This window comes from Neofelis nebulosa, chromosome 10 (assembly GCF_028018385.1).
Source record: "Neofelis nebulosa isolate mNeoNeb1 chromosome 10, mNeoNeb1.pri, whole genome shotgun sequence".
Classification (NCBI taxonomy): Eukaryota; Metazoa; Chordata; class Mammalia; order Carnivora; family Felidae; genus Neofelis; species Neofelis nebulosa.
Genome location: NC_080791.1, coordinates 14,968,267 through 14,983,851, shown reverse-complemented (window position 1 = coordinate 14,983,851; position 15,585 = coordinate 14,968,267). Strand labels below are relative to the sequence as shown.

Here is a 15,585-nt window from a genome sequence, read left to right as displayed (position 1 = left end):
TTAAAAAGCAAGGTTTGCTGGGAAGTTCAAAAGGGCTCATGAATGTGAGGAGCACATGTGAGGGGGCCGGGGCTACACCGGTGTTGTGGAAGGGCTGTTATTAGAGGGACTCACATAGGACTCACGCAGCTGGAGCCCAGGCTTAGGAGAAGGAGCAAGGAGAGCTTTCTGGGGACAACTTACAAAGACCTCTTTAAAACTCATTACTCAAACTTAAAACGCATCAAGCAACACGAAACCATTCCCCTCTAACCCCAAGGAGACCAAGAAGAGAAAGGGGAGGCCAGAAGAGGTCAGGCTGAGGAAGCACAAGTGGCCCACCGTCTCTCATCCACAGCGTCGGCTCAAAGGGCCAGACCACGGGGCAGGGTCTCGGCGGGGCCCCTTTCTGTGTGGGAAGGGCATCAGACACTCCTCCGAAAGGGGGGTGAAGTCCCGAGCCTTTGAACACCCAAACCACTGCCCAACCACCTGGCCTGCTGCAGAGTACTTCCGTTAGGCACAGAAGGGACACATAATGCTCAGGCTGGCCCACATAAGCCAGCATCAGGTACCAGGCTAAGCCCCTTCTGCGCCACCTCTCGTTCTGCTCTCACAACAGCCCGAGGCCACAGTCCCTAAAAATGGAGATTGGGGAGATCGAGAGCCCTGCCCAAAGTCACAGGGCCAGCAAGGGGGGCACAGATATGGGACTGGAGCCCAGGGCTGTCTCTAAGCCACTATTTTACGCCACCGTCTGGCTGTGGCAGAGAAGAAGCCCAGAAAGGCTTCTCTAAGGTAAACTGGGGGCAAACTGGGCCCGCTCGTCCTGACTTCAGCCCTCCCAACCAGCCCCAGCAGATCAGCAACCAAAGTTCCTCCCACACTGTATTTATGGAAAAGTACAGACTCCTACCATGGCTAATTTGCTAACGTGCTGGGGGCTGGAGGGAGGGAGACAGGCATGCTGAGGGCTTTGTTCTCCCAGGCCTTTACCAAATCAGTGGTTAGCAGGGAAATTACACATTCCTGGCTCCTAGCTGATCATCTTCTATAGCTGGCCATTAACTCTGACTATGGGCTGTACGTGGCGTTGTCCTTCGGAGCGGATAAACTTGCTGCCGTTGGGCTAATTAAAACTTTCAGGATCATCTGCAGCTTGTCCGATATTTATAGTGCTACAGTAGTTATTAAAGCTAACAGAGAACCAGGGCACGCCAGCAATTAGAAACCAGAGGGAACAACTGGGTAAAGCCACAGCTGGGCAGCAGCAAAAGAATAGCTGGGGAAATTCAGAGCGACCCCTGTGGTCTCTGATCCAACTTGACTTCTTCTGAATGAAGAATATGGTGTGACTCTTTAAAGGGACAAAGGGGTCGGGATGATAGGGACAGCACCGTCCTTTGGCAAATCCCAGCAGCGGAGGAAGTGACGGTACCAACGAGGTCTGTACAAGCCTGACACAGGTTGTTCACATGGCTTCTGGGAGCCCTGGGAAGCCAGGAGCAACAGCGGCTCGCGAATGGTACGGAGATGCTGGGTTTCAGCCCCTCATGACTGGATTCACACTCCAGTTCCGTGGGATTCCCACAAGGGACTAAATTCAGAGCTTAGGGGTGCGGCGTCCACTTGGGAAGCCTCTGTCCATAATCACCTGAAGAGAAAGTCTTCCCAAATCCTGGGAAGGTACGTAGATCCTGCGTGAGTGCCAAGATCGGTGCCACCTTACCCTCAAAACTGATCATCTGCAAAGCCTGTGACCCATCTGTGAAATACAGTTAGCTCCAGGGAAGGGAAGTCTAGATACCCCGAGCCGCTGTCTCGCAGGTGATGGGTACAAGAAACATGAAATACACGTCACCCCACAAGATGGCCAGCCTGGGTAGTTCAGGGATCAGTAGTTACGAGGGGAGAGCAAATAACAGGAAAGCAGGCCTGATGGCCGAGTCAACCCAACCTGCTGCCTCCCTGCCAAGTTCACCGAGTTCAAGTCCAACGTCAACTCGACGGGCTCCCTCCCTGCCAAGTTCACTGAGGCCCGCGGGCCATGCTTGCTAAGAAGCCTACCTGGTTGAGAAGCTGCGTCGTGCCTGACTCTGCAGCAAGCCCTCTGTTGGAACTCAGCTCGACTAGCCCCTGCCTGAGGGGGCTGCTGCTTGGCTGGAAACCGGCTTGCTGACGGGCCTCCTGCCCAGCAGGGGCAAGAGCCGCCTCCAGAGGACACGCCAGCACCTCCGGGCCACAAGTCAGAAAACTCGCGTCCCTCTCCATGGTTCTGATGGCCTCGTGCTCCCCCTCACTAGATATCGTGGAAGACTCGGCTGCCACGCAACAGACCCTGCTGGCAATGTCTTTACTTGGCATCTCCTGCGTGCTCTCGGGCAGCCCCAGGCCCTCCAGCTGCCTGGAGATCTTGACCATCTGCAGGATGTGCTGGTAGAACCTCTGATCCTCAGAGTAGTCTTCGCTCTCAGAACACTCATCAGTAGACCCCTGCATGGGGGACACCTGGAACGCTAGAAAGGGGCTGGAGTGCTGATCTCTCAGGCCGGGACCCGCCTGACCCATGCCCCGCCCAGATCCCTGAGAGCTCTGCAGGTCCCAAACGAGGTTATGCACCTCACCCAGGATCTGAGAGCCAAGATGAGAAGCCAGGCTGCTGCTCTCCAAGTCAGGCTCAGACCCACTAGGCTTCCTGTCTTCTTCGGGGGGGTCTGTTGACCCCGGGGGTTGTCTCTTCTCACTGGTAGGGTACCCTCCAGGGGAACTCCCTGAAGGGGCACTCTGGGCTGGCTCTAACGCCAGCGGATCAGGTGGCAATAGGAAGAGTTCCCGAGGTGGATCTTTAGCTGAGGCCCCTGGAGCCTCAGGGTCACCGGGTTCTGTCTCCTTGCAGCTGCCGGGGGTATCCTTGTCGACAAGCTTGGACACCTGTCCCATCCACAGTCCTGGGGGCTCTTTTCTCCTCCTCCCCCTGCCCCTACTCCCACCTTCTCCAGAAACTCCCTGCCAGCTCAGGCCTTCAGCTGGGCCGTGATCTAACAAGAGCAGCGGGTTCCTCCTGGTAGGCAGCATGTGGTCAGAGGAACAGGGGGATCCGGAGGGCTCCTCCTCAGGGGATGGTGAGCAAACGGGGCTCTGGCTCTTGTCCCCACCGGGGCCAGTGGAGCCCCGTTTGGCCATGTGGCCTAAACCTCTGATGGTTTCAGAAAGCTCTGAGTGGACAGAGGCCTGGTACCTGCTCTCCAGCACATCCTGCCCATTCTGGAGGGGCCGGGTATTCTCAGGGCCCAGAGCACTGGGCTTCTGCTGTCTGGTCCTCAGTTCCAGATCTTCTATTTCAGGGTCTGAAAACCCCAGGTAGATTTTCTCTGTCAGCTTCTGGGGTTTCCCCAGACCCTGCTGATCACCCAATTCTGTTCTGCACTGGGCTTGGGCCCTGCCTAAGATTTTCTCCACGTCGGCAAAGATGTGGTGGGTTCGGGAAGCTTGGCCCTTGGAGAGTGGCTGAAGCTTGCTGGGCAGGGTGCCCATGAGAGGCGAGGGGATGTCACCCAGCATGCATGGGCTCTTCCCTTTCTTAAAGGAGCCCTCGCTTCTAGCCTGCATCTCTTGGTCTAGGTCCAGATCAGCAAGGCCAGGTGCTGGGAGAGGGGATGGGCCACGGAGAAAGGAAGGAGGCGGCAGAAGTCCCTGCTCAGGCTGTGTCTCCTAGATGGGTATATAAACATGCAAGAAAAACTGAGACAGAGCACTTCTGATTTACACTTGCTACCTCAGCCCTTGGCAAGCCCTTAGCAGAAACCCACCCTCTAATTAAAGTAAAACACAAACCAGGAGGGGGAAAAGAAGCCAAAAACTCCCTCTGACTTCTTTGTTTTCTGGGCCCTAGTTTCCTTATCTATAAAGGGGAGGCTGGACCAGATCAGTGGCTTACAAACCTTGCTTCATGGAAACTGCAGGTTCATTGCACATGGTGCCCTGGAGGCCACAAGAGTGTACATGTCACGGGGAACGGGCGTCACTAAGACCTACCCCCAGGTTCAGCTGGGGTAGCTCCACTTCTTGACATGCTGGACCTTCATAGAGGAATGATTGGAAGACAGGGCTTCACTACTAACAACTGTCAGAATTACCAACCAGATTATCTCTAAAGGATCATCAAGTTCTCAGTTCTGTGACTGGTTAAGTTTATAAAACCCACCAGCCTTACCAAGGACTACCAGAAATTGTCTAAGAAGGGAAAGAAGAAGGGAAACAGCCAAAGAGGGGAGCCCGGGGATTCCGTCAAGGTCTTCTGGCACGAACTTCAAGACACGAACTGGCACTGCTCAAGAGAGGTCCACAAAGACAGAAAACCTTGAGTCTAGAAGAAACTCTGAACGATAAACCTCACCCTGCAAACATTCACAGTAGGCTCCAGCCGGCCTGTGCACGCATACCTCCGGAGAGCCCAAGCCACCTGTGCCCAGGTCACCCACCTGGCTCAGGCCTGCCCTCTGGACAAACCCAGGTCTGAGGCACTGTCCTGAGCCTGAGAGCCAGACTGGCAGCCCAGGACTTCACAATCGTCCTCAGCTCCACAGAAGGAATCCTTTTTAACAGGGAGTTCCACGTGCTCAGTCACACACCCAGAACTCTGTCACCTGACCCTCCACCCCAGAACCCTTGCTTGGTCCCTTCTCTCACCGTTACTCATGCCAGAGCCTGCCCAGGCACTAGGTAGTCCTGGGTTAGTGAAAAGCCCATTATCCACCTTCTGCCTTTGAAACACATAACATTAGAAAATTCAACCGATTTGGAAATGACTTGTCCTCTTTATCTGGAGGGACAGGCTTGTTATCTTATTTCTTGGAATCATGAGTAGTGATAGGTGGGGGAGGGGAGGGGAGGGAAGAGTATCTGTGGAGCTTGGAAGTGTTGAAAAAGATTAATTCATCACCAACCATCCGATGCCAGACTTGACACCCTGAGAAGGAAGGAAGAAAGGGAGATGGAAATCTTCACTGAAACAGAGGCACTGGTGGGAAACAGACTGCAGACAGAGAGCAAATCAACTGGACAAGTGAGAGGGTTGGAAAGATATTCTCAGTGCCCCCCACCTGGCTGGTCTGATCTCCTATGTGCCTCCCTCTCCTCAACATGCCCCACCTGCGCCCCACCTGGGTGAAGGATCCCCTGCACCGGCAGAGCACTCTGGGAGAGCCTGGCCCTCACACCAGCACGGCTCCAAATCTTAGCTTCTCTACCTATAAACCCAGGGCAATAACTCTGCTTCTTAAGTTCAGACATACTGGAAGGACAAATAAAAATAAGGGGAAAGAGCACTTTCAACTCAGAGTGAAAAAGCTACCTGAGACCAAGATGCTCACGCCACAATCAGATTTCAGTTACGCACCCCTACCTGAGGACAATGGCAAAAAAGAACAATCCACAAAAGTGGATAAAGCCCAAAGCTTTTCTTTTTGGACTTTGAAGGCAATGGCTTTCTGACAACTGAATTATGGCTACACCTGACATCTCTGAATTTGCACCACACTTGAAAGGCCTGGCTCTGAAAAAAGAAAGACACTCCACTCATCTAGGTTCTCTGTCAACTGCCCCCCTGTCCCCCACTCTCCAGAGGGGTAGACGGTATCCCTTCTCAGACTGCTGCAAAGCAACATCCTCAGGGAAGCGTGCTTTCTCAATAATCCTCCTACATAATATGGGCTTCCCGGGGGGAGGGGGGAGGAGACAAGAATTTTTCAGAGACGATAAGAACTTCCAGAAGCTAAAGGAAAATCTGCCAGAAGACAGGCATAACTGAGATGATGTACTATCAAGCAATCAATGTGTTATTGGCGTTGTTCTGAACTTCCCAGCTGTAAACACCTAGGGGTTCCCAATATCCCCTGAGGTTTCAGGCCCAGCTCTCTGGGGGCTGGCATCCACGGACTCACCAGCAGACTTTTGGAGGTCTCTTTGTCCTTCTTGTCTTTCTTTTCCTTCTTCTTTTTCTTGTCTTTCTTGTTAACGGCTCCTGGAGTTGACAGCTTCCTCCGCTCTTGGATCACCAAGTTCCGATAGTGCTCGTCACATGGATGGTCCCACGTGGACTGCCCATTGGCAAAGTTGAAATAGTAAATATCACCTGTGATGTCCTGGCTGCAGGGAGTGGAGGTCAGAATTTAGTCCCTGCTCAGGTCCAAAGCTACTTAGGAAAAAAAGGAAGAGAATAAAAGTGGCCAGGAGACAGAAAAGAAGGAAGAACTGGGTGAGAGGGACAGAAGGAGAGAGAAGACACGGGGGACGCAGGAGGGGATTTACACAGAAGGAAAGGGTACCTTCTGGCTAACATAGGAGTTAACTTAGATAGGAACAAAGGACTGGGATAGCTAAGGACTTCTCTAGAAGAAAATGTACAATCATTGGGGTTCCTAGGAATAAACTTGGTTTGATGGATAAGTACAGATGCTATGGGATCTTAAAGACAAGTTCTAGGATTGACCTTCCTTAATATTTTCATAAATGGTCCAAGGAAGAAAGAGGCATTGTGATAGCTCTGGTCTTACACAAGACTCCGATCTCCTAAGAAATAATGATCCAAGCCAGTGGAGATCAACAATAAAAGAAAATAATGTAAAGGTGCATTTCATGAACCTGTGTTTCAACATGGACAAGTCCAAAATAAGCCATTCATTCCAGCCACCATGATCAAAAATTCATGGGGACAGCTACAGAAAACAAACAAACAAACAAAATTCACCATAGCAATACAAAAAACACGATACCCAGGAATAAATCCAATGTGTACAAAATCTTTATAAAGCTTCACTGAAAAGTCAGGAAAAAGAAAAAAAGAAAAAGCTGTTGGAGAGACAGCCCATGTTCCTCAATAGAAAGACTCAAGTCTGGCGGCACCTGGTTGGCTCAGTCAGTGGAACACGCGACTCTTGATCTTGGGGTCGTGAGTTCAAGCTCAATCTCAATTCTAATAAAAGAGAAAACATGCAGAAGTAAGCAGGAAAAATATTAGGGATGAAAGACAGAAAGATAATAAATGACAGATAAGTGCATGAGAAGATGCTCAGTCTCACTAAACATCAGGGAAAGTGAAATGTACAACCACAGGGAGATATCACTTCCCACCCACTGGCACGGCTATTGCCAAACAAGCAGAAATAACAAGTGCTGGGGAGGATGTGGGGAAATTGGATATCTCGAGCACTGTCGGTGGGGATGGAAAAGGGTGTGGCCGCTGTGAGAAACCCTAGTTTCCTAAAAATTAAAAACAGAGAGACCGTATAGCACAGCAATTCCACTGCTGGATATATACCAAAAAGGAAAGCAGGGATTCAAGCAGATTATTTGTCCACCCATGTTCACAGCAGCATTACTCATAAAGGTCAAAGGGTGCACACAGCTCAAATGTCCATTGACAAATGAATGAATAAACAAAATGTAGTACATACATACACTAGAACTGGATTCAGTCTTGGCAACGAATGAACTACTGACACCTGCTACAACATGAATGAAACTCGCAGACATTATATCAAGTAAAATAAGCCACACCCAAAAGGCTGAATATCGTGGGCCCACTGATTTGACCTTGAATAGGTTAATTAACAGAGATGGAAAGTAGATTGGATGTTACCAGGAGCTGGGGGGGGGGAAGGGCAGAATGGAAACAGACTTTCTGTTTGGGAAGATGAAAAAGTTCTGGAAATGGCTGGTGGTGATGCTTGCACAACACTGTGAATGTACTTCATGCCACTGAGCTGTATATCTAAAACTGGCTGAAACAGTACATTTTACATTATGTCTGTTTTACCTGGAAAAAAAAAAGTACAAAAAAATGTATAATTTCAGTGTGAAAAAAGAAAGCGCAAAGAAAATTAAAAGACAGGAGGTGGGGAGAAAATAGTAGAAACAGTAGTATAAGATTAATACACAGAAAAATCTGGCACAAGAACAGACACTCAGATCAATGGAACAGAATAGAGAACCCAGAAAGGGACCCACAAATCTTTGACAAAGCAAGAAAGAATATCCAATGGAATAAAGACAGTCTCTTCAGCAAGTGGTGCTGGGAGAACTGAACAGCGACATGCAGAGAAATGAACCTGGACCACTTTCTTACACCAGACACAAAAATAAACTGAAAATGGATGAAAGACCTCAATGTAAGACAGAAAGCCATCAAAATCCTCGAGGAGAAAGCAGGCAAAAACCTCTTGGATCCCGGCCGCAGCAACTTCTTACTCAACACGTCTCCAGAGGCAAGGGAAACAAAAGGAAAAATGTATTGGGACCTCACCAAAATAAAAAGCTTCTGCACAGCAAGGAAACAATCAGCAAAACTAAAAGACAACTGACGGAATGGGAGAAGATATTTGCAAATGACATATCAGATAAAGGGCTGGTATCCAAAATCTATAAAGAACTTATCAAACTCAACACCCCCCAAAAAAAGAAAGAATCCAGGGAAGAAATGGGCAAAAGACATGAATAGACACTTCTTCAAAGAAGACATCCAGATGGCCAACTGACACAGGAAAAAATGCTCCACATCACTCATCCTCAGGGAAATATAAATCAAACCCACACTGAGATACCACCTCACACCTGTCAGAATGGCTAACATGAACAACTCAGGCAACAACAGATGTTGATGAGGATGTGGAGAAAGAGGATCTCTTTTGTACTGCTGGTGGGAATGCAAGCTGGTGCAGCCACTCTGGAAAACAGTATGGAGGTTCCTCAAAAAATTAAAAATAGAACTATCCTACGAACCAGCAATTGCACTACTAGGTATTTATCCAAGGGATACAGGTGTGCTGTTTCGAAGGGACACATGCACCCCCATGTTTATAGCAGCACCATCAACAATAGCCAAAGTATGGAAAATATGGAAATAGCCAAATGTCCATCAATGGATGAATGGATAAAGAAGATGTGGTACATATATACAATGGAGTATTACTTGGCAATCAAAAAGAACGAAGTCTTGCCATTTGCAATTATGTGGATGGAATTACAGGGTATTATGCTAAGCGAAATTAGTCAGAGAAAGACAAATATCATGTGACTTCACTCATATGAGGACTTTAAAACACAGAATAGATGAACACAAGGGAAGGGAAGCAAAAATGATATAAATACAAAACATAAGAGACTCTTAAATATGGAGAACAGAGGGTTACTGATGGGGTTGTGGGAGGGGAGATGGGCTAAACGGGTCAGGGGCATTAAGGAATCTACCCCTGAAATCATTGTTGCACCAGATGCTAACTAACTTGGATGTAAATTTTTAAAAAATGCTTTGGGGCACCTGGGTGGCTCAGTCGGTTTAGAATCCGACTTCGGCTCAGGTCATGATCTCGCAGTTCGTGAGTTCGAGCCCTGCGTCGGGCTCTGTGTGACAGCTCAGATCCTGGAGCCTGCTTCAGATTCTGTGTCCCCCCCACCCCACCCCATCCCACCCCTGCTCGTGCTCTGTCTGTCTTTCAAAAACAAATAAACATTAAAAAAAATTTTTTTAATGCTTAAATGAAAATAAAACCCACAGAAAAATCACTTTTACCTTCTCAACAAAAATAATAATAAGCAACCCAGCAGACAAAACAGCAAAGAATATAAATAAGCAAATGGCCAACAGATGGCCAGCTCAACTCTATGAATGATTTGAGAAATGCAAATTTAAATGATCCCGCATAATTTCCTGTCCTTGGATCAACAATTTTTTTGTACTCATCATTTTGGAGGAATCGACAATTTTTTAATTGATAATTTTTTTTAAAAAGGCTTCAAACCCAACGCAGGGCTTGAACTCATAACCTTGAGATCAAGACCTAAGTTGAGATCGAGTCAGATGCCTAACCAAATGAGCCATCCAGGCACCCCTAATTGATAATATTATTAAATGAACAACCATATGTACCATTATTGGAGGAATTATTAAACTATAGAGGAAGGTAATGTATGATTAACTAACAATATTTAAATTCTGTACATCTTTTAACACACCACTGCAAATCCTATAAATTTTTTCTAAAGACACACATACAGGGGTGCCAGGGTAGCTTAGTCAGTTGAGCATCAGATTTTTTTTTTTTAATATAACTTATTGTCAAGTTGGCTAACATACAGTGTATACAGTGTGCTCTTGGTTTTGGGGGTAGATTCCCGTGATTCATCACTTACATACAACACCCAGTGCTCACCCCAACAAGTGCCCTCCTCAATGCCCATCACCCATTTCCCCCTCTTCCCCAGAGCCCCCCATCAACCCTCAGTTTGTTCTCTGTATTTAAGAATCTCTTACGTCTTGCCTCCCTGTTTGTAACTATTTTCCCCTTCCCTTCCCCCATGGTCTTCTGTTAAGTTTCTTAAGTTCCACATATGAGTGAAAACATGATATCTGTCTTTCTCTGACTGACTTATTTCACTCAGCATAATACCCTCCAGTTCCATCCACATGAGCATCAGATTCTTGATTTTGGCTCATGTCATGATCTCACGGTTCATGGGTTTGAGACCCACATCAGGCTCTGCTGACAGCGTGTAGCCTGCTGGGATTCTCTCCCCCTCTTTCTCTGCCCCTCCCTATCTCTCTCTCAAAATAAATAAACAAACATTAAAAAATAAATAAAGACACACATACGAAACCTCAGGCAACATGTTTACCAAACTGAAGAAGACATCTGACTTCTCCCCACCTAGTGCCAAATTCTCAGATGCCAGAAACAGAAAGAAAATGTGAAATCTGAATAACAAGTGTGTGAACTGATAGGTCAAGGCTGGTGTCTGACCTGGACAGAGACCCTCAAAAGCTGTTTATTTATTTATTTATTTGTTTTGTTTTGAGAGAGAGAGAGAGAGACAGAAACAGAGAGACAGAGAGAATCTTAAGCAGGCTACACGCTCAGCACAGAGCCTGACACGGGGCCCGATCCCATGAACCTGGGATCATGACCTGAGCTGAAATCAAGAGTCCAATACTCAACCGACTGAGCCACCCAGGCTCCCCAAAACCCGAGTTTTAATGCCGGTTGAAAGGCACAAAATACGACCTTAGACCTTCATGAATTGGGAAACTAGGGGCAAGACCCTTGCGTATCACTGGGCCCTTAAGGCTGCTGGCTCCATGAATAGAAGAACCTAGAGGGCAAAGAAGCAATCCAGGTCTAGGCAGGCGAAATCAACTTTCACAAAAAATTAAAACTCCAAGATACATGTAGACATAGAATCCAAACTGTGGTAAGGAAATCCCAAGTCAGAAAATTAATGTAAAAATTTAGTACTAAACCCACTGAAAAATCCGTGGCACAAGCCATCATAAAGTCACTCAACAACCCAGGAATGAGACACAGAAAATAACTCTACAGAAGACAGATTCACAAAACTTACAATAAATAATTAACAAACCCCATGGGGAGACAGTTCACTGCAAAAGGAAATCAGTGCCAGTAAAGAGAAACATTGGCACGCAAGGAAACCTGGCATAGTACAATAATCAAAAGAAGACTAAAATTAACTACATCTAAAATTACTGTAGGGACAAAAAGAGTAGAATCCATAATGAAAGAACAGAACTCTAAAAAAAAAAAAAAAAGAAAAGAAAACAGACATATTGAAAAGAGCAGAACTTGTAGGAATCAGTAGAATCATTAAATTAGGGACGGAAAGGGGGAAAAAAAAATAAATCCAAACGTGGCACAACAGTGAAATTACAAAAACACCAAAGATAAAAACAAAATAATAAAAACATCCAGTTTGGGGAGGGGGGAGGGGGGGAATTTTACTACCCACAAAGAAATAACTGATGAGACCAAGAAAACATGTCTTTTTAGCAAAACCAGAAGTCAGAAGATAAGGGTGCATAATATTGTTCAAGGGCTATTCGTACTCAACATACAATTCTGTACTCAACTAAACTGTGAGTTAGACCAGACAAAAGGGACCGGGACACAGAAGACATAAACACATCTATATATGAAAACACATTGATATAAAGGACATTTACAGAACCCTACATCCAAAAATGAGACACTACATTCTTATCGAGCATCCCTAGAACATTTACATAAAGAGGATCACTTACTGAGCCAGAAACGACGTCTCAACTTGTAACACAAAATAGAATGAATAAATAAAGTTGGAAATCAGGAATAATGAAATACCCAAAGTCTATCTACCTCATCCCCTTCAAACTATTTTTTTAGAACAAAGATACTTAACACAATTTTACAAAATCAAATCCAATAGTATATAATCGTGACCAAGTGGACTTTATCCGAGGAATGTAAGGTCAGATTACCATTTGAAAATCAATCAATACAACTGACCCTAGTAAGACCGAAATAGAAAAAAAAAATCACATGATCCTATTAATAGGTACAGAAAAACATTTGGTAAAATCCAATATCCTTTCTGATTTAGACCCTCAGCAAGCCAGGAATAGAAGGGAACTTCCTCATCCTGACAAAAGGCATTTACAAAAACAGCTCCCATCATACTCAATTCCTTAAGATGAGGAGAAAGACAAAAATGCCCACTGTCACCACTTCTATTATTAGAGGGTCTAGTCAGTGCAGTAAGGAAAGACATAAAAATAAAAGGTATTCAGATTGGAAAGGAAGAAGTAAAAATGTCTTTTTCACAGAAGATGTGATCATGCATGTAGGAAACCCTATGGAATCTACAAAACTATTAGAACTGACGGAAATGAGTTTAGCAAGGTTGCCAGCTATGAGATCAATATACAAAAACGAATTTTATTTCTATATAAAAGCAACAAGCAATAGGAAATTTTTACATATATGATTTAAAATAGACCACTTAGTAAATCTAACAAAATATGGGTAATACACGTACCCTAAAAACTACAGAATGTTTCTTAGAGAAAAAAACCACCCAAAGAACCACCCAAATAAATGGAGACAGACCCTCGCTCAGGGGTTGGAAGACTCCATAAAGTTCTAGAGGTCAATTCTTCCTAAAGTGATTTCTAGATTCGGTGCAATTCCAATCAAAATCTCCACAGGATTTTTTTTTTTTTTGTAGAAAATGACAAGCTGATTCTAAAATTCATATGGAAGTGCAGAGGACCTACAATACTACTTTGCGAATGGACAACGAAGTGGGAGGGTTTACCCTACATGATTTCAACGTCTCTAATAAAGCTACAGTTATATCAAGACAATACGTGCAGTATTGGTATTAGGACAAACAGATCAATGGAAGAGAGCAGAGAATCCAGGAATAACCCGTCCAGAGACCTAATAGTCAATTTGGAAAAGAAGTGCTGACCACCCCTAGCAGGTACATGAAAGTGGTAGGTGTGACCCTGGCACATGGCTGGCTCAATAACCAATGACAGTTTCCCTCCTTCCACTCACCATTTTATTTTTTACAAACACTGAAGCCATTTATTTCTTATGCGTACATTAAGAGGTTACTATACTGATTCTATTTCTCATGTGTTTTTTTTTTTAATAAGAACTTCATTTTTTAATGTTTAATTTTCAAGAGAGAGAGAGAGAGAGAGAGAGAGAGAGAGAGACAGAGCGTGAGTGGGGGAGGGGGAGAGAGGGAAGGAGACACAGAATCCGAAACAGGCTCCAGGCTCTGAGCACAGAGCCCAAGGCGGGGCTTGAACTCATGAACCGTGAGATCATGACCTGAGCCGAAGTCGGACGCTTAACAGACTGAGCCACCCAGGCGCCCCTCTCATGTGGTTTCTAATGAGAAAATGTATCCAAAAGCAAACAGCACACATATATACAAACTTAAAAACGAAGGCAAAGAAGAGAGAGATGATTAGATAAGGCAAATGTGGGCATCGGGGTGGATATGAGAAACAGAACAGAAACCGCTATCCTACAAACACAACCACCAGTGCTCAGCACCTGGAAGAGTGTAGAGCGCAGACGGATTTATTACAAGAGAGGTGTCACGAAACTGGAGGAGATCCAAGGAAAACGCTGCTACAGAGATCAGGAGAGCGGGGAGCCCGCCATGTGAGAAGCTGAAAGGATAACTTACGATTCTTCAGCACGGACAAGTGAGGCCACGCTTGCGGTCATTTTGAAGCATGGCCAACGCATTAAATGGCGTGGGTAAGAACGGAATATTATACCTTGCGTGCAAAACTGTACAACAGCAGCAAAAGGGAGGACTCTGGAGACCGTGGGGACTAACTGGGGACTCCGCGCTAGAGCGGGAAGTAAACTTCTGGCACTCACTTTAGGGAGCCGAGCTGGAGCCAGCGTGCAAAACAGCGAACACGCACCCCCGCCCCCGAGGGTGGGAGAGGATGCCAAGACCCCGTCAGCCTCCTCCCCATCAGCCTCTGTTTCACTGAGACAACCCGAGCCAGTCCGCTCCGTACGCGCAGAGAGCTCAAAGCGAAACTGCACAGGTGACCGAATCCACAGACGGGAACCTATTCGTGAGCACGGGACTCAAATTCAGGATGGGTTGCCAAGAGGGACGAAACCCTCTGCCAGTCTGTGTAGCCTCACCACAAACCTCTTTAGCACCAGCATCCATTCTGGACCCACTGAGGGGGTTTCAATATCGTCACTCTCGGTATCAGTCGGCAAAGGGCAACAGTGACACTTCCCCACCGGGCCCGAAGCGGAGGCTGGTGCTGCAGGACCTGACTCGAGGCAGCAGCTCCCAGGACCCTGGATATTGGTGCTGAACCCCTCACAGGGACCGTCAAGTTGGCCTGGGCTCAGGCCCAAAGTATCAGGCAGCACAGCGGAGGAATGGCCCATAGCTGTCCCCAACTCTGCGCAGGACAGGCTTCTGAAGGTGGCAAATCAGGGTGCCTGGGTGGCTCAGTCGGTTAAGGATCCGACTTTGGCTCAGGTCATGATCTCACGGCTCGTGAGTTCGAGCCCCACATCGGGCTCCGTGCCGACAGCTCGGAGCCTGGAGCCTGCTTCGGCTTCTGTGTCTCCCTTTCTCTCTGCCCGTCCCCTGCTTGGGCTCTGTATCTCCCTCTCAAAAATAAACATTAAAAAAAGTTTGTTTTTTTTTTTAAATAACAAAGGTGGCAAATTAAAGCTGACCTCCAGTGCCAGGCGTGGGCTACATCCGTGCTGACTTACCAGGGCTTCCACTCCACAGGCAGTGGGGCCACAATGCCCTCCCGCGCCAGCCACATCAGTTCCGGCTCCTTGACGGGATCAATACCAATCTCTCTGGCAAATTCAAGAATTTCTGCAGGAAGAGGCGGGATGATGAGAAAGTAACAAAGTGGGCGATGTGGATGGAAAAGAGAAAAAGAATCACAGTCAACCTTGTGAAATAATAAGAAATACAAGTGTCGGTCTCCGCCCCCAGTTCCTGTTACTATTTGGTCTTTGACCCGAGGTGCTGACACAGAGCTCCTAAAACCCTCGGAATTTCCTGAGTAACAGAAGCCTCTTTTCTTCCAATCAGGTGACTCTGGGGGGGCTCCTGGATGGGGGCTGGTCACCAGAAAACCCGAGCCGTGATTAGAAGCTTGGAACTTGCAGTTTCACCCCGATTCTCTGGAGAGGGGAGAGGGGCTGGAAAAGTGAGTTAACGATCGATCATGACTTGGTGAAAAAGGCTCTATAAAAATCC

The 15,585-nt window shown here is 46.8% G+C and overlaps 1 protein-coding gene across 11 annotated transcripts in view; it reads right to left on the bottom strand.

Moving 5' to 3' along the window:
• The window catches only part of CEP164 (centrosomal protein 164), a 67,959-nt gene that overhangs the window by 41,840 nt on the left and 10,534 nt on the right, over positions 1–15,585 (bottom strand). For 10 of the 11 annotated variants that reach the window (XM_058686842.1, XM_058686848.1, XM_058686846.1 and 7 more), the window contains exons 3-5: positions 15,084–15,195; positions 5,922–6,126; positions 2,047–3,690 (exon numbers count right to left, since the gene is read on the bottom strand). In XM_058686842.1, the coding sequence (XP_058542825.1) occupies positions 2,047–3,690; positions 5,922–6,126; positions 15,084–15,195 (1,961 nt within the window). The remainder of the gene's footprint in view (positions 1–2,046; positions 3,691–5,921; positions 6,127–15,083; positions 15,196–15,585) is intronic. The other variant, XM_058686853.1, reaches the window with a different exon arrangement.